Here is a 23332-nt window from a genome sequence, read left to right as displayed (position 1 = left end):
GAATTCTTCGGGCTGTATGTTCACTTTCAATAGTAAAGACTTTATAGTTGGAAGATAAACCAAATTCACTTCAAAACATAATCCAAGGGATGGAAAGCAAAACCGTAAAAATTTCCTAAACTTTTGGGTGCAAGGCAGTAAGTTTTAAAGAGACTAAGAACTACTGTGCCACCTTTCATTCTAAATTGAGTCAACCAATAGATGGGAAAGTCCAGGCCCACAGAAGGCTTTCGCTGAACCGCACTGTGACAGCGGGCCACCAGCCTTCCTGGAGGAATGTTCTAAGAAATGATCTAGGCAACATGGCGCTGCATGTGAACACTAAGTTGTCCAATGTGCCATATCATGGCCAACGTGTCCAAATGAAGACCCGTAGGAGAAACGTCTCTTTGGGCTCAGCACTCAGAGAAGCTATTTCTTCTGATTTTATCTTATGGCCACCAAATCATGAATCTTTTTGCGTTTATGTCTGCATGAACTGCCAGAAAGCATGTCCTTATCTGACTCTGTGTCACTTTCTGGCATATAGTCTTCCCTTTCTCTTTTTCTTGCTTATTTTTACACTTTGTCCTCTGAATGGTACACATCTTTTTAAGCTGCCTTAAATTCTTTTTTCTCCCCACAAAGTGTAAACAAACACAGGCACACACTTTGCACACGTCTGTAAGACTGTTTATAGAATCCTGCTATTAGAACATGAAAACCACCCGGCATGAATGGAACCAGCATGTCTCCTAGAGACCAAAAGGGAGAAAATAAATTTTCATTTCTCTTTTAAACAGCGAGGTCCAAATGAGCCTCAGGTCTGTCACCCCACAGGCCTTTCATCTGACACTCAGATTACAACCGGACCCCAACAGAGTTGTGCAGTTACACTGTGATTAGCTGTTTCCGTGCCCCTGTGCTCAGGAAGTGAGTGGTTGGGGTGTAAGACTTCTAGGTCCCCTGGAGGTAGGTGGATAAAGGCAATTGTCAGGTTAGAGGTGTGGCATTTCAAAATCAAACAAACAGAGTGGAAGATGTTCATGTGAAGGAAAGCAGCAAGAGGCAAGAGAACCAGTTAAGAGTAATGTCTCAGCAGCCAGAGGCAAAGAAAACTTCAAGATGGAAGTGTTTATGGACGCATTCTTTAAGGAAAGGCATATAGTTCTGGTGTAAATATTTTTTTTTCTAATGTAGACTTAAATACATAACGTCTTTTAGTCTTTCATTCAATAACACTGATTGTTTTAAAAAATTTCTTTAATGCTTATTTTTTTGAGAGAGAAAAAGACAGAGTGCAAGCGGGTGAGGGGCAGAGAGGGAGGGAGACACAGAATCTGAAGCAGACTCCAGGCTCTGAGCTCTTATGACAGCTCAGAGCCCAAAGCAGGGCTTGAACTCACAGACCTCACGATCATGACCTGAGCTGAAGTGGGATGCTTAACCGACTGAGCTACCCAGGCACCCCAACGATTCCTTTTTTCTTCTGCTGTAATCGTATTAAAACACATGCACATCCATGGTGGATACACTCCCTAAGTGACCCCCAATGAGTCATACCCTCCTATAGTGCCCTCCCCCTGTGTGTGGGAAGAGCCTGTAACTTGCTTCTAACAAACAGAATATGGCAATGGTTATAGAAGTTGAGCAGGTTCTATTATATGACAAAGGTGAAGGGATTTTCAGATGTGATTAAACTGACTTTAAGTTGACCAAAAAGGAGATTATCCCGGGTCCGTTGGACCTAATCAAGTAAGCTCTTTTAAAAAAGAATCTAGAGGCCAGAGACTAGAATGGAAGCAACGGAGACGCTCTCTCTCTCTTCCTTGCTGACTTGAAAGAAGCAAGCTGCTGTGAAATCTGCAGACACAAAGAAATGCGTGCTGCCAACCACCTGAGGGCTTTTGCAAGCAGATCCTGCCCTAGTCTAGCCCTGCCATGAGAACAGGGCCCAGCCAACATGCTGATTTCAGCCTGGTGGGACCCTGAGCACAGAACCCACTAAGGCGTGCCCGGAATTCTGACCTGCAGAAACGGAGATAATAAATGGGTGTTTTACCACCAAGTTTGTGGCAATCTGTTATGCAGCACAGAAAACAAATCCAACATCTAAAGATAGTCAGTCTGGGGGCTGCCTGGGTAGCCCAGTAGGTTAAGTGTCCGACTCTTGGTTTCAGCTCAGGTCATGATCTCACAGTTCATGCATTTAAGCCCAATGTTGGGCTCTGTGCCGACAGCACAGAGCCTGCATGGGAGTCTCTCTCTGTCTCTCTCTCTCTGTCTCTCTGTCTCTCTCTCTCTCTCTCTCTGCCCATCCCCTGCTCGCTCTCTCAAAATAAATAAACAAGCCTTTAAAACTATTTGTTAAAAAAGATAGTTTGTATGGGAATTGTTTATAGTATTAACTAAACAAAAAAAAAGTGGAATGGAGACTTCAGACTTTTTTTTCCTCAAGAGTTGCTAGATATATATCACTTATATTCTTTTTTTATAGCCTTGATGCTTGTTTTAAAAAAAAGCATTAATGTATTTTAACATAATGATGCTTTTAAAATAAGCATCAAGACTCTTAACTGTCCACAGCATCCTTAGCCAACCTCTCCCACATTAAATGTTTCAGATACTTAAATTAAAGCTGCTGCCACCATGCCCGTGATGCTTGGCTGGAAGACCACCGCATGGTGTCCTTGGGAGGATTCAGCGCTTACTTGCCTAAAGAAATCTGCCTCCAGTAGGGCCCAGAAATGTTTAGCCTGGCCAGCCTGAGGCCTCCACAATTTTCTAGTCAGCCAGCAGAGAATCAAGCTCCATTTTCAGATTGTTACAGTGATTCAGCACATTCAGGTCAAGGACTTCAAGCCTGGAGCTAGAAGACCATTTCTTCTCCCTCACCTGCCACTGGGACATGAAAACTACCAAACAAACATGGAACCAGCAAGCTTCCTACAGACCTGAAAGGAGGAGCCTAGGTTTCACTTCTATTTGAACACTGAAATCAAAACACAGCCTTCCACCAGGCTACCCAGCCAAGGCTCAGTTCCATAAATACCATGTTCTCTCTGCTCTGTGCAAAATTATACCCCAGTGATGTATTTCCATGCCACTGTGTCCAAAAAGCAGTTAGGCAGCAGTGGCTGTAGTATGGGTTAAAGGGTTAGGCTTATGAACATTTGGGGAAAAAAAAGGGGGGGAGGACGATGTTTGTCTCTTTTTCGGAAGCATTTTTCTGATGATCAGAAACTGAACTTAAAAATTCTAGTATTATATATTTTTTGTGTGGTGAATACAAGTTTTTGGTATGCAGTTCAAAGGCCAAGCATTTTCTCTTTTGGAATTATTTCTGGCAGCAAAGTACTGACAACGTTCTTTCAAACTGTTGTGATTCTTATACGCCAATTGAAACCACTTCCACACTGAGGTGTACTGGACACAGAAATGGCAAATTTTCATTGTTTACAAAAAATCAAAGAGTAACAGCCACTTTTCCTTTCCTTTCTTCCTTTCCTTTTTTTCCCTCCCTTCCTTTTTCATTTTTAACTTTTGAAATATTAAAAGGTAGCCACATAGCAAGTATGGGGTGCTAGTTCTGAAGTTACGAATCCTGCGTGAGGGTGTAGACTCCAGGCAAACAGTGAGTTACCTTCAGCAATTCCCATAGTCTCTTGAGACTCAGTTTTATCACCTCTAAAATGGGAATGATATTAGTTGCACTGTCAAACCTATGAGGCATACATGTATAATGTCATGAGAATCTTAAGAGATTATATAGGTTTATGAAGACACGTTAGTTGATCTAAACCAAATGTTATAAGAACGTCAAGTGTTTCTTCATTTTAATAATTGATGCTTTCTCTCATAAATTGGCAGAGACAGACATTACATTTAAAAAAATAAGTGGTTTGGGGTAACTGGGTCGCTCAGTGGGTTAAGCATCTGACTTCAGTTCAGGTCATGATCTCACAGTTCATGAGTTCGAGCCCCGCGTTGGGCTCTGTGCTGACACCTCAGAGCCTGGAGCCTGCATCAGATTCTGGGACTCCCTGCCTCTCTCTCTCTGGCCCTCCCCTGCTCATGCAGTGTCTCTCTCTCTCAAAAAATCAATCAATCAATCAAACATTAAAAAATGAGTGGTTTGTTACTTTATTCCTAACAAAAATTAAAATATTTGAGCGAATTTCTAGTTACTGACAGAAACAAGTTAACAGTTAACATTTAGTAAGTGCTTTAATAACATTCGTTAATGTGAGGCACCGCACTAAGAGCACTAATGCATTTCCTCATTTGGTTCTCACATGAATTAAGACCTATTATTATCTCCATTTTATAGATGAGGAATACGGAGTTTCAGGAAATTGAGCAGTAAGCGGTAAACCCAGGACACAAAAGCAAGCAGTCTAATTCAGAGCCCGCAGTTAACCACTCGAATGTTTCAAATACATCTTCCAATACATTTTCAGGCCTAGAACAGCAGCAGGGAGATGTGGTCTGAGCAGTTCTTTGTCGGTATGAAGGAGAGACTGCCCCTGATGAGCTGGGAGGTCTGGTGTGGGGGCCTATCCATAGGAGAGTGCCACAGAGGGACACTTAAAGATAAGCCACATCGCTGGCATACCATTTAGGCAGCCTACAGTGGAAAGGACGCTCGCTGGAGTTGTGAACTGAAAAAGTCCTGTAAGATTTAGAGCTGACCTACAGCAAGCTACAAAACCATAATGGGACCTCCAGGGCTGCGTCTAGGGCTGCAAAGGTCCTGGAGCAGCCACAGAGACTGCCGCTGCTTGATGAAGACTAGACGGAGAATGGCCCTATGCAAAGGGGAAGGAAATGAGGCAGCTAGAACCAAGAAATAAATAAAAACAGGAACTAGGGAACAAGAGGAGGCAACTACCCAGAAGAAAACAAAAGTAAAGTGAAACCAAAAAACAGAAATACAGTAGGGCCCTGGTTCCCAAACTGTGCCCCCAAGGCACCTTAGGGTTCCACGCTTAATTTAAAAAGAGCGCTGGCGGATATTTTAAGTTCGAGGGCATCAGTGACATTCAGCATCTGTGAGAAACCATGTGAAAACTGCCAGCTCGAAGTAGTTCACCGTTTCAACATTAGATGGCATTAAATTCCTTTCTGTGACACGCTTTTGCGATATTGTCTGCTACGATAAAAATCAAATATTGCCTAAAACTCACTGTGAAACAGGAAATGAGGATGGCAATATTTGATCTGAGTCCAAGTTCTAAGTTGTACAGTGCCCAAAAGGCACACAGAGTTGTGGTTAGGAATTAGATGATCTTTCTTTCAATTTATTTTTTTGTTGCTGTTTTACAAAATGTCTGCTAGATTATTAGGAACTGCGCACTTATTAAGTTGATTTAACTGCTTCATCAATTAGACTCTTATGTATTTATTTGGCACCGAAAAAATGGAAATAAGGACACTGAGAATTTATGGGAACCTCTGCATTAGGGACTAAAGTTATCTCGGGAAGACAGAAAAGTGGGGGATCTCAGAATTGAGCTGTTTTCAGAGACATTCAGGATCCCTTGTGAGGAAGGCCACACCCAGTCCAAGGAAAACCTGTCCCACTGAGTCCTGGATGCACAATAGGTCCCGATCCTTCCGTCCTCCTCTTCACAATGTAATGAATGAAGAGGCACCACAATAGGGATTAATCCAGGGACTTTCAGTTTCGACACAGCAGTATGATCATTCTATACAAACACCAAGTTACGTATTTTATAATAGTATCTACCAAGTACTTACAATCCTGGCATCTTATATAATCATCTTAATCTTCTGAGGCTTTTCTGCTTCCGCCCTACCTCTTGTTATACAGACAAGGAAACAAAAGCATGGGGCAACTGAATACACGGCCCAAGTTGACAATGCTATGGGGTAGGACTAGGGTTAGAATCCAGGCAGTTGGCACTTCAGAGGTAACACTATTATCCCTGCGCTCTACTGTTCAGTTGTCAGGCCTTTCGGTTTCTAAAGAAATAAATACACATTAGACCTTTACATGGAACAAAGTGCTTTAAAGCAGTACAGATATTTAACTATTAAATGCATTCCTATTTTTGTTTACTCTTAGTTTCTCAGTCCTGGAAAAGCACCCATCGCTTTTCGAGGCTTGCTCATGTCTGTCCTTATGAATAACAATAATGTAAATGGTTGCAACATGGCACCATTGAGAGAAAAAGAAAAAAAGCCATCCAAATCCTGGCACGAATGTAACAAAGTATTCTCATTCCTTTGTGTAAGAGTGTAAATTGGTACATACTTCATGTAGAACATTAAATAATCAAGATTCAGAAAGTCTCAGTGAGGAGAGTTAAGATTCACATTAGATAATATTTATCTCAGTGTTATTTACCATAACAAAGAGAAAGAGGGAGAGAAAACCTAAATGCTCCCTAATGCCCCTAAATACCCCCTAAATGACTGGGGGTGATCTATCATTTGGGATGTCTGAAGTCTGTGTAGATAACTCATGTTTTCATACAAATGACCCACAAGACACATGAAAAGATGCTCAACACCACTAATCATCAGGAAGATGCAGATCAAAACCTCAATGAGATATTATCCCCTTAAACCTGTCAGAATGACTCAAATAAAAATTACAAAAAATAACAAGTGTTGGAGAGGGTGTGAAGGAAAAGAAACCCTCATGGGCTGGTGGTCGGAAGGACTCTGGTGGAGCCACTGTGGAAAACCGTCTGGAGGTTTCTCAAAAAATTAAAAATATAACTACCATATAAGCCACTAATTTCATCACTGGGTATTTACCCAAGGAACACACTAATGTGAAAAGATATATGCACCGCTACGTTTATTGCAGCATTATTTATAATAGCCAAATCATGGAAACAATTCAAGTGTCCACTGAGAGATGAATGTACACACACACACACACACACACACACACACACACACACACAGAGAAATATTACTCAGCCATAAAAAAGAATGAATCTTGCCATTTGCAATAACATGGATAGACCTAGAGGGTATAATGCTAACTGAAATAAGTCAGAAAGACAAATACCATGTGACTTTATTCATATCTGAAATTAAAAAAATAAAACAACGAAAAAGGAAAAAAAGACACAGAAAAACAAACTCTTAAATACTGAGAATGGTGGTTGCCAGAGGGGACACAGGTGGGGGATGGGTGAAATAAGGGGGATTAAGAGAATACACGTATCTTGGGGTGCCTGGGTGGCTCAGTTGGTTAAGCATCCAACTTTTGATAATGGCTGAGGTCATGATCTTACGGTTCATGAGATCAAGACCGAGTCAGGCTCTGCACTGACAGCGTGGAGCCTGCTTCCTTCTCTCTCTGCCCCTCCCCCTCTCCTGCTCACGCACGCAGATGCTCTCCCTCTCAAAATAAATAAATAAACTTAAAAAAAAAGAATGCACTTATCTTGATGAGTGCTGAGTAATGAATAGTTGAATCACTATATTGTACACCTAAAAACTAATAGAACACTGTACGTTAGTTATACTTCAATAATCTTTTCAAAGATTACTTAATGGCATTAATGAGCACAGGGTATTTTTTTAAGTTGTGCAACAAAACTATATGTAGTGTATAATCTCAGTTGTAAAGTATTCATTATAACAAAGGATTGGAAAGAAACAGCGTTTTCATTTTAATACTTTGGGTTTTCTCCAAATGGTTTAGAATTCCAAATTTTCTTAATTTTAATGTTTTCATTTTCTTTTCTTCTCTTTTCCTCCCAATGGATATGTATTACTTTGGTGATCAAGAAAAAAGTCATAAAGATTAAAAAGGGATTCAGTACCTACAGAGGTAAATGTAGTCCAACAATACAAAATTCCTACATCATCACTTACACTGTAACGCTCAAAAACCTCTTTTACAGAAAGTTTTCCTGATATATCCTACTGATAGAATTCTCTTCCTTCCCTCAATTTTTAGATAGCATTACCTGAACTGTTTTGTTGGGTTTTTTTTTTTTTAGGTATTTTTGTTACCTCGTGCCTTTTACAATAATCATCTGTATACACGTGGCATCTTTCCTAGCAGACTGTAGGCTTCAGGATGGTAGGGCCCTATTAGCTTCGTAACTTTATCTATTATCAGCCTTACTCCCATCCTTGTAGTTGGGTCATACTGGTAAATGAGTGGGGATTATACATTTTGGTATTTGTTATGCCAACACACAAAAGGCAATATAGGTCACTTGAACTCAATTGGTTTGTAAATAATTGCAGTGTTCTCTATAGCACTAAAGAGAAATAACTAGATCTAGTAAGTGGCACCCTAGAAAATAGTTCCACCCCAGACTGTGGGTAAATATCTGTAACCCTCCATCTTTATCTAAACACAGTCTGGTTTCTAGAGACATCAGAGTGTTCTGCAATTCCAAGATGGTTGAACAGAGGCTGAAAGACCATGCGTCCTTCCACCTTCAGAAGAAGGGTGTGAATACCATGATCTTTGTAAGGCTCATTCCACACTAAGTTTCTAGGATTCTACATTCATTGGTTGAATGAATAATTAAGAGATACATGGATAGATGAATGCACAAACTAATGGGCTGAATCCCCATATATCACCCTCAGCTCCATTTCTATGGGCAGATAGTGGGAAAATGCCACCAACGATAATACAGACCTATAAAAGTAGCTGAATGGATCCAAGGAATGACCATGCTGGGGAAACAGTTCAAACAATTTCAACCACTCACAGGTGGAACTTTCATGAATGCAGAACAATAGGTAAAGCATGAGAACTTCATGTTCACTCAAACAGGTGCCAGACAACATTCTAAGCACTTAACCTATCTCATTTAATTCTCAAAATAACCTCCCCTTTTGAGGAGAGAGTGATAAGTAACACTCTCTCCAATCATAGATAGAGAACAAAAGCTCTGAAAGGTCAAATATATTGCTCAAGGTCCACGCTTATATGTCAGCTGAACTGAGATTTTTAACTCATGTACATATCAATCCAAATCCCAAGCTCTTTATGCCATACTACTTCCAGAATAAAATGAAGGACTGGTGGGGGGGGGGGGGAGGAAGAAAACTCTTTATGTTGCCCATGAACAACTAAGTGATTGATTTGTCCTTCTCTGTAAAGGTCTCCATGAAGACATACACAACTGCATCAGGTTAAACACCCCCCACCCAAAAAAACAAACATGGTTGCCTTACCTCCTCTTTTGGGGAGAAAAAAGTTTTTCCTTAGAATAGAAAATTACATGCCTACCTGAAAAAATCTTCAATGTGCCATGATTTCTCAAGGGATCTTCATAATAAGCCATTACAATGCATTCGCAGTCATTAAATTAAAGGTGGCATATTTTCCTTGGGTGACAATAATTAGTGTGGTTATTCCACGTATTTTGAGAATACAGTCTACTTAGTGCAAAAATATCAATTTTCTTTATAGTAAACTTTTCAAGGGCCAAGAATCTTATCTTAGTAACACCGTTTTCTCCCTAAGTCCAACTCCCTTTACCTTCCTCTCATTCTATCTTTCACAAAGCAAGTGTACAAATACACAAGTGTGGGGGCAATCGCCAGTCCTAACGCATGTGTAAGTGGTACCCATAATGTGTCCATTTTAGTAGGAAAGGTGGAAAATAGATTTTGGAGATGAGCAAGGACAGGTTTAATGCCAGGTCTGTGTAACTAAACTGGATGCCTGGATGCCACCACAGGGATGCTGCTTCAGTAGGTCTAGGCTGGGGCCCAGCCATCAGCCTGTTCAACAGCATCCCACATGATTCACACCCGGGTGGTCCTTGGACCACACGTGGAGAGACCCTGACATAGCGAAGCCCTTCAGGGTACAGATGAAGAAACTATCATAAAGGTTAAGTGGACTGCCCAAAGTAAGTGGCAAATTCGAAGTCAGAATATAGTTAACGCCTTTGCAACCACACGACATCACATTTCTTGCCTAGCATTCCAAACTTTTTTTGCTCACTGCTCTATCAGCAGCAGCTGCAAAAACATTCATCACTTACATTTATGTGACAGCCCCTATAAAAAAGAGTTTTCACAATCATTATCATATATGATCTTCACAAAAATATATTATCCATATTTGCCAGATGAGGGAATTGAAGTTCAGAGAGATTAAGATTCTTGCTTGAAATTTTTACATTATGTATATTTGGGGCAAAGCAGTAGGATTTAATGAGTTTTGATGACTAGTAAGCTCTCAAATGTTAACCATCTTTTTTTTTTTTTTGAAACAAAACGATAAATACTGACTCAGGAAAAGTTAAAATTGGTAGAAAAGCCTGATTAAAAATAAAATTAAACCCAAACCCTAATAACACTTATTACTAATTAACCCCTCCGAATCAAATACTTTTGATAAAATTTAGCTATGAAGTAAGGCCAAGGTAAAGTCAACATGAGAGGAAAAATGAAAACTCACAATGGCAGACATTTGTTACAATCTGAGATGTTCCAAAAAAAAAAACTGATAAATTCATTTTACAATCTATACAAACATATTTGATTCTCATGAAAATTTCAGTTACATTAAATCTGAACAAAAATGTAGCAAACTAGAAATGTCTTAACTATGACAAATATTACATCATTGAAAGAATTAAAATAGATTAGTAATATATACTCCAGAAAATACCTTCTCAACAAAAGTTAAATGTTACTCTAATTCTGATTTAAATATCTATAAAGACAGTACAAAAATTTTTTTGAGGTCTACATAAAACAATGGGTCAAAATATCCCATAACCTCGATAAATTACTGAGTAATACAGTTACATGCAACGCTATCAGTAAAGCTGTAAGTGGGATTGCTGAGGCACAACACATTGGATATGTAACATGTTGTAATGTAACAGATCACTTACTACGTAAAGTATTACACAGACAGATCAACATATAAGTGTATTTTTTTAATGTTTGTTTATTTTTGAGAGACGGACAGAGCATGAGCAGGGGAGGGGGAGAGAGCAAACGAGACACAGAATCTGAAGCAGTCTCCAGGCTCTGAGCTGTCAGCACAGCTCGAACCCACAAACTGTGAGATCATGACCTGAGCGGAAGTCAGACGATTAACTGACTGAGCCACACAGGCACCCTAAATGAATGTATTTTCTAATTCTGTTTCTAATTTTTTCTGTTCCTGCTTCTAATGTCTTTTAAATTTATGTAGGCGTTAGCGACAAATTTCTCACTTGAAAAGTGACAGGACCAAATCAGATTAGGCTACAATGTTAAGAAATTCCATTATAGAATTATAGCAGTCTTATCATCTTTGCCCAGCAATGTAATAATCTACACTACTGTTAGATGTACTACTCCAATTTAGTTCCCACAGCATCCTCTTGCATTTTAAATAAACTGTTATGTAGTGGTACTTGCAAATATGCTAGACTATATGCATGGTACCTTGGAAATGTCTTTTTATGAAAACATCTTTTCTTGCCCCCTACGCCCACCAAGACTTTAGCATTTGCCAAATTAAACAAAGCTAGTGTTTCTAATCTCTACAAGTTCTGTGTATTTGATCATTACATATGTACTTTGTAGGATGTCCAAAATACAAACTCCTGTTTTTGTTCACTCGCTGATTCCAGCTCCTCAATTTATGGTCTGGCTTTTCCTTGTGGGCAGGGGGGAGGGGTGGTGGGGATAGCAATATACAAAAGAGCGTTCCAGGGCACCACGTGCTCAGCAAGGTTAGCAAAGCAAATCCCTCCAGCATAATATGGTGAATCACTTGCTGGCTGCAGCGAAAGCCTGTCAACTTTTCACTTCATCAGTTTCCTGGGCAGGTCCTGTAAGGCTGGGCTCCTAAGTGTATCTTCCCTCTCCCAAAAGAAAGGAAAATAACTCGAGCGAATGAATTCACGCCTGTAGCATGAAGAGAGGCTTTTTTGAAGTGCAGAAATACCCATTTAGAATGAACTCATGGAAAACCCTACTTAAAATGCAGCGTCCTTTGTGTCAACAGAGGTCTGCTTGGGCAGGATGAATAGGTGAAGCCATGAATTTCCAGTCTCCTGATGCCAGATTAAATCCCACTTCTTCAAAAAGACCCTGTTATTGCTGTGTCACCCTATTAGAACTTCTTATTTGCTTTGGATCATCACAATGACTCCTCTATTGGCGGAGGAGACCTGCCAGGGTTTAAGTAAAGCCATGACCGCACTCAGTCTAGACACTATCATCTTCGCTAAAATACATGAATAAAAAGTAGCTTCTTGGAGGCATAAGGCTGTAATTTAGACCTCAAAGGAAAAAATATCAAAGGTACAAACACAAGACAAAAAAAAAACACTTTTGTTTATACGGAAAAACAAACTTTGTTAAAATACTTTTTTCAAAGAGCGTGACAAGCCATATGTAAAAGGAGAGAATGATCCAGTTCAAAACTGGATCAGTTCAAAGTGTATATACCACTTTGCCTGTTCATAAGCATACATAAATTCTGAGAAATAAATATAAGATTCTATAAGCCAGATATGTCCATTTCTAGACAACTCAAAATAAAACTCAGAAATATTGAATAAGTGGAACCCTTTGTAAACTTAAATTGATCGCCAAGATGATATGGAAACAAGTAAGAAAAAGAGAAAAATCTATGCAGAGAGAGTTGACAGGCATCTAAAATGCTTTATTTCCCACCCACCGCTGATGTGTGCTGGGGTTGCCGGATAAAATATATGATGCCCAGTTCAACTGGAATTTCAGATAAACAATGAGTACTTTTGTTAGTATGTCCTGTACAATTATTTTTATTTGCTAAATTTGGTAATTCCCATGCACACATGTGTGTTTATTGTAAGTGGTAGGTGTCAACATTTCCTGGCAATAATCTTTCAGGTCCTGAAACATACATGTCACTACAGAGCCCTTCTTACTTCCCATAGGATGTTAATTTGCACATATAGAAATTCATCCCTTTCCTTATAGGTAATCAGTCAAACTCATTTCCTTTACAAACAATTCGATGAGAAACTGCTAACTGCGGTCAATTAAAAAAAAAAAAAAAAAAAGAATGTATTGTACCAGTGCAAAATGTAGGCAAAAAATGATAAGCACAATATTGTCTTAAAATTATGCAAGATTTCCTTCCCACCCTCAGGAGATTTGCACACCTAACAGGGGTTATTGTCATATCTAAGTGACATATTAATCGCAATATATAAGGAGGTGACTGAATATTTAATCCAACAGAGTGCCAACAATATCTAATAGAAATTATTTCTTTGCCTGGGTTCACATGGCAAATTCCTACACGTTATCTAAGACAGAATTCCTAATCACCATCATGAAGTCTTTCCTGACATTGCCCAATCAGAAGACAGCATTCCTATAGCACCTTGCTTATTTTATTTATAATACTTTATTGTATTTATTTAAATGATCTATCATGATCTACTAAAATGAGAACTCCTTGAGAATAGGGTCCATATCTTCACTGATCTTTGCATCCCTACTCCTTAATAGAGGACACTCAATACATGTTTGCTGACAAAATAAACTATTATTAATAAGCTCACGCTGAAACTTGGCCTAAAAAAAAGTCCTTGACAGGCAGGATGTGGAACTGCCTTATTATAATTACCTTATAATAAATGCTACTTTGAATGAGACTCAGTATTAAATTACACTGGATTTTAAGGTATACAGGTATATTTCTATTATTATCAGGGAAGCTGGTAAAATTCTATCTGGAATAAAAGGTACATTTCACTTACTCATTCAACAAATATCTAGAGTTTGCTAAATTCTAGGCCCTGTTCTAGGTGCTGGCAAATAAGATATAGTCCTGCCATCATGGAATGTCCATAATGATATTCCAAGGAGATTGATGAAGTAGATGTTAAGAGATTAGGAAAGTAGCCAAATACCCTTTATCCTTTTCTTTCCAGGCAAACAGTGATGGTGGCCCCCACTAAAGGAATCATAGCTGGTCACTCTCTAAAGCTGGAGATGACTGGGGAACAGCAATAAGATGTCATGACCCCATCCCCTGGCCATTCTTCCACTTATGCCAGACTTGGTCCTTCATTGCAGACCAAAAGCAAACAGAATGGTGCCCTAAATGGTGGCTGGGCTACCAGCTGTGCCCTAAGCACAGAACATCCATCTGAAGGAACTGATGACCCTTTCTAATAGATACTGACAAAGTGGCCTGTTCCATTTAAAAATTCATTTTAATGGTTAATGCCGTTTAATGATCTTCAGAGTTATCAGGTCAAACTTGCCATTACTAATGATGCTAACAGGACTTTCAATACACAGGGCTGAGGCTCAAGAAGGAAGATGGAGGCAATTCTACAACACAGATGTATCTTTGGAAAAGCAAAGGCCACTGCAAATAAAAGGTACAGCTTATTATTGGAGCCAGCAGCTGCTAAAACACAGTACGACTTTTACACCATGTCATGAACAGGAAACACTAGCTCAACCACCAAATTTTACTATTGTATCTATGCTGGTAGGGTGGGTATGACAGAAAGAAAGAGACAAAAGGGGAGGGTACATGTGCAGACAAGACCTAATAGTAATGGTGATATTAGCTACCACCTAGTCAGCGTTTTATATGAGCCAGACCCTGGGCCACGACGTGAGCTTCACATGAGTCAGCTCATCCAGTGCTCACCATCACTTGATAAAGGCCCTACGATCCTTTTATTAATTCTGAAACTGAGAGGTTAAATCATTGACTCATTGTTATGAAACTATTAAAAGAGGAGTCAGAACGTGAATTCTAAACTCTGGCCTATCTTCTTCCAGATCTAAACTGTCAAACCCTAAGTAACAGCAATTCCCCATGGTCACCACACACAGTTCAAGGAATCCTTGCATCTTCTAAGATCCTTAATGAAAGGGACAAATGTCTGTGCAGCATTCATCTGGGGACTTACAGGAGCCTCAGGTATACAAAGTCTGAATCAGACCTAAAATAAGAAAGAGCTTCATGTTCTGGCCACTCTGTCCGCACCTCAAAAGGAACTCTGTTAGGTTCATGTGGTATTTTTGTTTTTTGTTTCTGTTTAAAGGTTTCTTCGGAGTAAAAATATTTGAATGGAGTTGGGCAACAAAAGGGTATAAAGAACTGGTATTTGAAAGTTGTTTTTGCTTCTGACCAGGGCCCAGGATTTGGGTCTGGGCAGCACTGTGGGGCTTCTGTAGGGTGTCCCTCCTGACCACACCCACGATGCCAAGCCAGCCTCACGGCTGGCCAGACAATCAGGGCTCTCATGAATATTCTCTTAGGTTCTTCCTCAAAGAGGTCTGAACAGGGATGCCACAGGGATCTGAGGAGACTTGGGGCAGCTCTGGTTCCCCTACAGAGCAACAGGATGTGCAGCTGGTCACCAGCGGCCAGGGAATAAGAGTCTCTTGTATCCACTCCTTTCCTCCAGCAACGGGATCAGCTGGGAAGCCTTCTCTTCCTGTCACAGAGTGCTCTATGGGAGAGTAAAGCAAAATCAATTCATTTGAGATTATTTTCCATAAATGTGCCACTCCTTTAAATGGGGAATATACGTCTGAAGCTAACTATTAAAGAGGCTGATATGAAGAAAAATCATAACCCCTTGCTATTAAATTCTATTTCTGTGTTTTCTACTAGAAAACGCTACGTGCTTGATCCACAATAATTATGTCCTTATCGTTTTATTTATAGGCCAATAAATAAAACTGTAAATAATCTTGGAAATCAAATTGGCCAACTTAATCCTATAGATGAGGTACGGACAAATTAATGCACAGAGAAAGTAACTTGCCCAGAATTACCCAGATGGTTTAATGGCAGAGTCAGGAGTAGATCCCAGAGACATCCACCTCAATGAATATTAAGTGGGAACACACACACACACACACACACACACACACACACACACACACACACTACAGGTTAAAAACAAAACTTGATAAAAACCAAGATAAATGAAAAATCAATACAATTGCTATTATTAAGAAAGCTGACAGGATGCTAATATGGGTAAAGACTACATACTGTGCAAGTAATTCAGTTTCCAGTGACTTTGTCAAAAGTTTCATTAGAGAGATTACCAGGTGGTTATAATGAGGCCAGATTCAAGGGGACCCTTTCTGTGAGTGCTAGGTATCTTTATGGCCACAATGCTAACACTAGCCACATAAATACATGCTGATGCTCACAAGGAAGGAAATGACAGAAAACATAAAGACCACTGAACAAGACGGAGGCATATGCAATAAGCATAGAACCTTTCCGGAAGTCGGCAAACCTCGATCTTGGTTTGGGCCACCAGATAACTCAGATCTAAATTTCTCAATTAACTTGGGAGCCTCAGTCTCGTTTTTTGTAAGATTAGGGAGTCGGATAGTGTAGGGCTTGTTTTGTTCTGTTTTTTACTATTTGTAATTTACAAGGACTCTTTCAGCTCTAAAATTCTAATCCGGACAGATTCTTGCTTTAAAAAAAAAACCAAAAAACAAAAACGAAAAAACAGAAGTTCTTCTTTACCATCTATGCAGTGAATTAAATCCAGCATTGAAATCTGCATTTTAAAAAGCCAAAGGAAAATGTAGAAAGAATATAAACAAATAAAAAGCAGAACTATGAAACAGACTGACACACATCTGCATTGACCAGACTTGGTTTAGGCCTGTTGTCCCTGTGTCCCAACTAGTTAGTGCCTGTTTTCACTACCAAAAGCATCTCAGTTTGGACAATAAATTATATGGTTACCCCTGTAAGGAACTGGCCTTCTTAATCTTGGTGAATCTCACCAACTCGGATCACCTACAGGCAGAAGCCTCGATGCCTTAGTATGTTATGAAGGCTTTGACTCTGCAGGCCAAACTCCATCTAGCACACCCACCGTATGCTAATCACACCTGCCTACTTCGGTTCAAGGTGAGGAGCTTTGCTCCCGCTACTGCTCAGCTTCCCTTCCACCCCCATCCTACAGAATGGCAGGCTCCCCCACATGCATCAACACCTCAGCTCGGTATTGCCTCCTCCAGGAGGTCACCTGGGATACTCTGCCCAGACCTCTCCTAGCACATGGACCCCAATGTTTCACGGCTTTTTATGTCCTCTACTCCACCCGAAGCTCTGTAAAGACAGTGCTTACCATATTTGTCTGTTCATCCCTTACCACATTATTAGCACTCAACATGTCTGTTGCATTAAATTGAGAAGTACATAAAGATTTGCTAACAGGATATTGGCTACATTGTCTTCCATCGGAGCGGGCAAAAACAACAGGCTTAAACTCATCTGCCCACCACCATTATTACCACCAGGAACAGCTTCTTATACGATACGTGGAGGGCCAGTGTCCTGTGGGTCATGGGTCATGGTCTACAACAACCTCCCAGCTCAATCCCACTTCTGCCACTTACAAAATGAATGACCTTGAGCAAGTTATTTGCCCCATCCTAACTCAGTTCCCTCAGTATAAAACGGGGGAAACACAACTTTCTAAAAGGTGGATGGAGAGCAGTGCAAGCACTGACCCTGGCACAGTGGACACGGGTAGTGAGTAGTAATTTGGCTTCAGTGGTGATCATTTCCAGCCAGAATTGATCCAACTAGGAAAACCTGGGCTCCTTCTTCTTCCCCAAAGAGACAAGCCCCACCTGGATTTATATATATTTCTATTTGGTCCCTTACCCTGTCCCAGGACTAAGATGCAAAAACCTCCGCACAATAACCACTATTCTCCTTCCAAATCCTGGTTCTTCGCTTTTCTTCTTATCCCCCACACAAGTGTCCACACAAGGAATACGGCAAGAAAGGCAAGGACTTATAACTCGAGATAGACTGCGGTCAAATAAGGTAGAACTTCTTGACTGCCAGTCTGATTCAACTGTGGAACACACTGAAAAGGAATTCTTGGTAAAATGTCAAGTAGGGAGAATTCAAGGCTGGGGAAGGATTACATGACTTCTTACTGGGACTGTGAACCCTTAAGTTAACGACACCCTGAGCAAAACACTTCCTCAATCAGAAGCAGTCAGTTACCGATACTCCAATGCCAAGCAGTGGAAAGGATCTAATGAAATGACAGCCATGAGCATCATTAGAGGAAGCAAAAGGAGGAAAGGAATGTTCCCTTAAAGCTTTCTTCTCCCCAGGAAAGAAGACACAAATAGCTAGGAAGTATCAATGGCAACAAACAGGATCACAATGTTTTAATTAAATAGCACGGTGCTGTTGGAACTTTATAACAAAATACAGCATGAGCTGGTAGTTGTTTTTATTATAGAGAGGCAGGATGGTATGGAGGTAAACACACACACACACACACACACACACACACACACACACACACACACACACAAAGGCTCTGGAACCAGAGTGTCTGAAATGTATTCTAGCTCCTGTCCTTAACTAGCTGTGTGACCTTGGGCAAATTACCTAACTTCTCTGTACCTCAGTTTTTACCTCTGGAATATAACAGATACTTACTTGTACTTATAGTCAGCAGGGTCTTTTTTTTTTTTTTTTTTACAAATACTAATTTCTAAGGTAGACTAGTGCTGGGTACATGATTAATGGTATATAAGTATTTGACAAATAAAAATGTTAAGATCCAGCACTCAGTCAAAATAGTTTATATGCAATCTGGTGCTTAAAAATTGGTACCGGTATTGCTATGATAAATCTCAAAGAGATCTTTATTTTATGTTGACTCCTAAGAGTTTGACTTACTGACCAACACATCCTTCTGTTGATCATGGAAACTGAACGGGTCTGAAACCCAGAGGTCATTCTGACATGGTGAAATGGAAACTGAAGGTTTTTAACACAGGTCATTAAACCTTAATCATCTCCACAGTAAATGCAAGTAAAATAAACACATTTTTTATTAAGCATCCACTGTGGCCGGTCACTTCCCAGGCTGCAGTATTTGATTTGAAGGCATGGGACAGGATTGTAGCTAGGTCTGGCTTTTGCCACACAGCTGAATACAGTGGCATTAACTTAGTGAAGCCCCTTTGACCTTCTCTGGTCCTCAGTTCCGAAGGTTCGACCACTTGGTTTGGTACCACATTCATTCATTCATTCATTCATACGCACCTTAATAAACACCTCCTTTGTGCCAGATACTAGGACAGGTAATGTGGAGGAAACGGACAACACATCATTACAACCCCACCACAAAGCTGGCAATCTGGCAGAAAGGGCAGATGTTAAAAACCAAATGTGCACCCACAAAGCCTGACTGTCGATAAGCTAATTCACGAAGAGAAGAGTTTCCAATAGACTAGATCTGTGTCTAGAAGACCAAGCCATGTCTTCCATGTAAATAGTTATGACTACACAGGATTCAAGCAGAGGAATACACTGTATGAATGGTATCAGGCGTCACCTGGCAAACATCTGACTGTTTAAGACTGTGAATTCTCTATTCTAAGCTTTGCAAGCACCCATCCCCTACAGCTCACCCATTCTCTCATTCTCGCTGCTTTTCTCAAAAGGGCTACAGTCCATTTATTTAATTTCTCCTTCCTGTATTACAGTCACATACACATCTTGCTTCACCAAATTTCTTCAGCTATCATCCTGGAGTCTTCCATGTTCTAAAATTTCTTCCATCATGCACCTATAGAAATAATGCTATTTATTTCAGAGGTAGTTACACGTATTCAAGCTTTGTAGAAGCTACTAGTTTAAACCTCAGAGGGCAACATTATTTCTGTTATTTTCATGTTTGGGGTTGGCACGGTGGGGCAGAAGGGGCACTTAGGGCAGATCTACACTGAAATTGTTGCCCCGTAAACTCTCAAAAAAAACCTCTCGCTTAACCTGTAAAATAATCCAATGAGGCATAAAAGTTAATTCTATATGAATCATTAAAGCTTACTACATACCAGAATGGGCAAGGCATTATACAAAGGGCAAAATTAAAACACAACTTGGCAGGTTCATAGTCCAAGTTCAGCGGTCATTTGTTACTGGCGGTTCTATGACCTATAAGCAGCACTTGAGATAATAATAGAAAAAGTGCACCCACATGAGAAGTTTCAGCCAACATGCAGAACATCAGTAAATAAATATTTGATCAAGACAGAAGTAAAATACCTCATGTTATTTAATTTCACACAAAAATAACATCCACGGTAAACTAAAACAGACAGGGCATGTCTGCAGGGCATTGTGTCAGCAATGTCAAGGTTTTTTGTTCTTACCGGTCTACCAAAGGGTCACAAGCAGGATACTCAGATATGATCTCCTTGGTGCGTTCACTTTCACCAAAATAGATGGAGCTAGTTCATCAACCAGAATGCTAGTTTGTTTAGCCATAATTAGGGCCTTCTTTCCAGTGACTAAAATTCATAGAACTCCCAGAGTTTCAGAGAAGCCACACAATCCCAAGTTACAGTCATTCAATCTGCTTTACAAATTGAAGCAAGAGCATTAGAGGAACTTTCCACTGAATTTCTGTGGGAAAAGGTGAAATGCTGGAGATTTTTAAAAAGGTTTTCAAATTGTGATCACACATTAGCTTAAATGTAGTCTATGGAGAAAATGTAATTCAATAGGGTAATTATTTAAACAAATTCTCACTGGGTGAACTTTTAAAACAGGTACTCTAAGCTTAAAAAGAAATGTTCTGAGGGGCGCCTGCCTCGGGGGCTCAGTCAGTTAAGCGTCTGACTTCAGCTCAGGTCATGATCTCATGGTTTGTGGGTTCAAGCCCCACCTCAGGCTCTGTGCTGACAGCTCAGAGCCTGGAGCCTGCTTTGGATTCTGTGTCTCCCTCTTTCTCTGCCACTCTTGTGCTCACGCTCTGTCTTTCTCTGTCTCTCTCTCAAAAATAAATAAACATTAAAAAAAAAAAAAGAAAGAAATGTTCTGGGGGCTGGCTCAGTTAAGTATCTCACTTTGGCTCAGGTCATGATCTCACAGTTCATAGATTCAAGCCCCACATCAGGCTCTGCACTGACAGCTCAGAGCCTGGAGCCTTCTTTGGATTCTGTGTCTCCTTCTCACTCTGCCCCTCCCCCACTTGTGCACGCTTGTGCACATGCTCGCTCTCTCTCTCTCTCTCTCTCTCTCTCAAAAATAAATAAATAAACATTAAAAAAGAAGAAGAAGAAGAAATTTCCTGTGCCTGTCCACTTCTTGGGTACAGTGCCAAGGGTCAGCACGTGGCCTGGAACTTATTAGGTGCTCAGAACTATTTTCTGAGTACAGAAATGAATAAATACACTCCTCTGATCATTACCATGAGTTTAAATCTAAGAAAACAACAAAGGCAAAAGTTATTTGAGTGTATATAAAAGAATAAAATCTTGCTCTTCACCTTGAAATATGAATTAATTTCCACCACTAAAAACAAAATCAATGAATAAAACATAAGTTTTTACAAAGATGGTCATAGAATGCTATTAATTCCAATCCATTTTGTGCAGCAAACCTATATAAAACCTTGATACGTTTACCTCCATGTATGTAGCAACAACTACAGAATGTGAAAGATAACTTATTTAGAAATGGCCTCATAAAAATGACTACACATGAAAGCATATGCATATTACATAAAGCACTTTCTATCTGAAAACCTATAATTAAAAGACCACAAGGCAAAAGTAACATAATTTGGGCTGTATGGAAACCTTTTGAAAGCTGGTATTTTCAATATATGATAGCGAAACTCATTCATGGCCCCTTTCACATCATCATTTAGCACACCACTGAGACATTTCCCTAACACCAATTCTGTAATTATAAAAAGACTTGTGTGCTGACTTCACCACAGACATTTGTTATAAAGTGCCTCATCCCCTTGTAATTCCTGAATATACACACACACCTGGTGATGCTCATTTGTTGTCTACCATTTTCCTAAATTAATATGGTTTACGTTAAGACACTGAAAATCCACAGAGTGAGTTTAACAGTCGAGACAAAACTTACCAAGCACAATGACGACAGTCTTCAGAAGACTCATCATGGTATCCCGATTCCGCCGGGGTCCAGAACTATGCCGAGACATTCTCATAGTCCTCTGGCGAACATAACCAAAGATATGAGCATAGAGAACCACCATTACGACAAAGGTCACCAAGTTGAAAATGGCCCAGAAGACTAAGTAAGAGTCACTGTAGAGGGGCGCCATGTTGGAACAATTTTCAATATCACAGATGCAGTTCCAGCCCACACTGGGTATAGCGCCCATAACGATGGCCATAGTCCAGATGACCACAATCACCACCACGACCCGCCGGTTGCTCATCCGTGTGTGGAGCTGCATGCGGAAAACCGTAATGTGCCTCTCAATTGCGATAGCCAGTAAGTTGGCCACGGACGCTGTCAGGCTGGTGTCAATTAGGCCCTGGCGGAGAAGCCACGTGCTGACAGTCAGTCTCCGAGTATTGGGTCCCGTGTTGAACATTAGGTAGAAGTAAGCCAACCCAGCAAAGAAGTCTGCAGCAGCCAGATTAGCCATTAAGTAATAAATAGGAAAATGGAAGCGGCGGTTGACATAGATTGCTACCATGACCAGTAGGTTGGCCAACATTATGAAGATACAAACAGTGATTCCAAGTCCCATCACCAGCTTGCTGACTGTGTTCCATTCTGTGGCAAGATACTTTCCACTCCGGTTATAAAAGAAGGCAATGGACTCATTGTAGAAGCACTGTGGTTCATTCATGGCTGTGAACTAAAAGAGAAGGGGAAAAAAGATGAAAAAGAAAGAAAGAAGAAACCACAGATCCAAATTTAAAGACATATAGTATGGTAAATGTGGCAAAAAAAAAAAAAGCAAAGAATTTGAAAATCTGACCCTGCATAACATTCTATTATTATGTTGAAACCCCAAGGCTTTTCACTGTATTACTGCCCTCAAGATTAAAGACAGTTGGAGTTAAAAAAATGACAAGGTCTGTGCTTGGTGGCTGTATGTCATTGAAGTCTACTAGAAAAGCCACATGGCCCAGAAATCTTGCCTAAAATACATGAGACAGATGAAAACTTTGCAGAGAATTGCAATTGGAGTATTTACCATAGTGAAACCTATTTTGACCTGTTATTTAGGGAATCTATAAACATAGTTGGTTTACAGATAGGGTATTATTGCCCTATTATTCTTCATTTCTGTTCTCACATTGTATGTTCCATCTGTAACAAACATTTTGTAATGCAAGTCCCCACAAAGACCATCAGCACCAACATTTCACAGAGGTCACTCTGCATCAAAGCTTCTTAGCCCAAAGCCAGCATTTGCTGTTCGACATTCCTGTGGTCAGCACTGTCTACCCCCATGACCCCCTATCCCCAGAATAGCATTTGTCAACCAATCTATGACGTTGGAGGACGTTTTTCTTTTTGGAGCACATAAATATGTTACCTAATGTAACCTCCAAAGAGCAGTTG

General features: G+C 40.1%; 1 protein-coding gene across 1 annotated transcript in view; it reads right to left on the bottom strand.

Moving 5' to 3' along the window:
- Positions 1–23332, bottom strand: part of LPAR1 (lysophosphatidic acid receptor 1) — a 134288-nt gene that overhangs the window by 34732 nt on the left and 76224 nt on the right. The window contains exon 5 of the mRNA XM_047831236.1: positions 21872–22619. Coding sequence (XP_047687192.1) covers positions 21872–22619 — 748 coding nt within the window. The remainder of the gene's footprint in view (positions 1–21871; positions 22620–23332) is intronic.

The sequence above is a fragment of the Prionailurus viverrinus genome, chromosome D4 (genome assembly GCF_022837055.1).
Source record: "Prionailurus viverrinus isolate Anna chromosome D4, UM_Priviv_1.0, whole genome shotgun sequence".
NCBI lineage: Eukaryota > Metazoa > Chordata > Mammalia > Carnivora > Felidae > Prionailurus > Prionailurus viverrinus.
The sequence above is the reverse complement of the archived record's forward strand: the minus strand, read 5'-3'. Positions and strand labels throughout refer to the sequence as shown.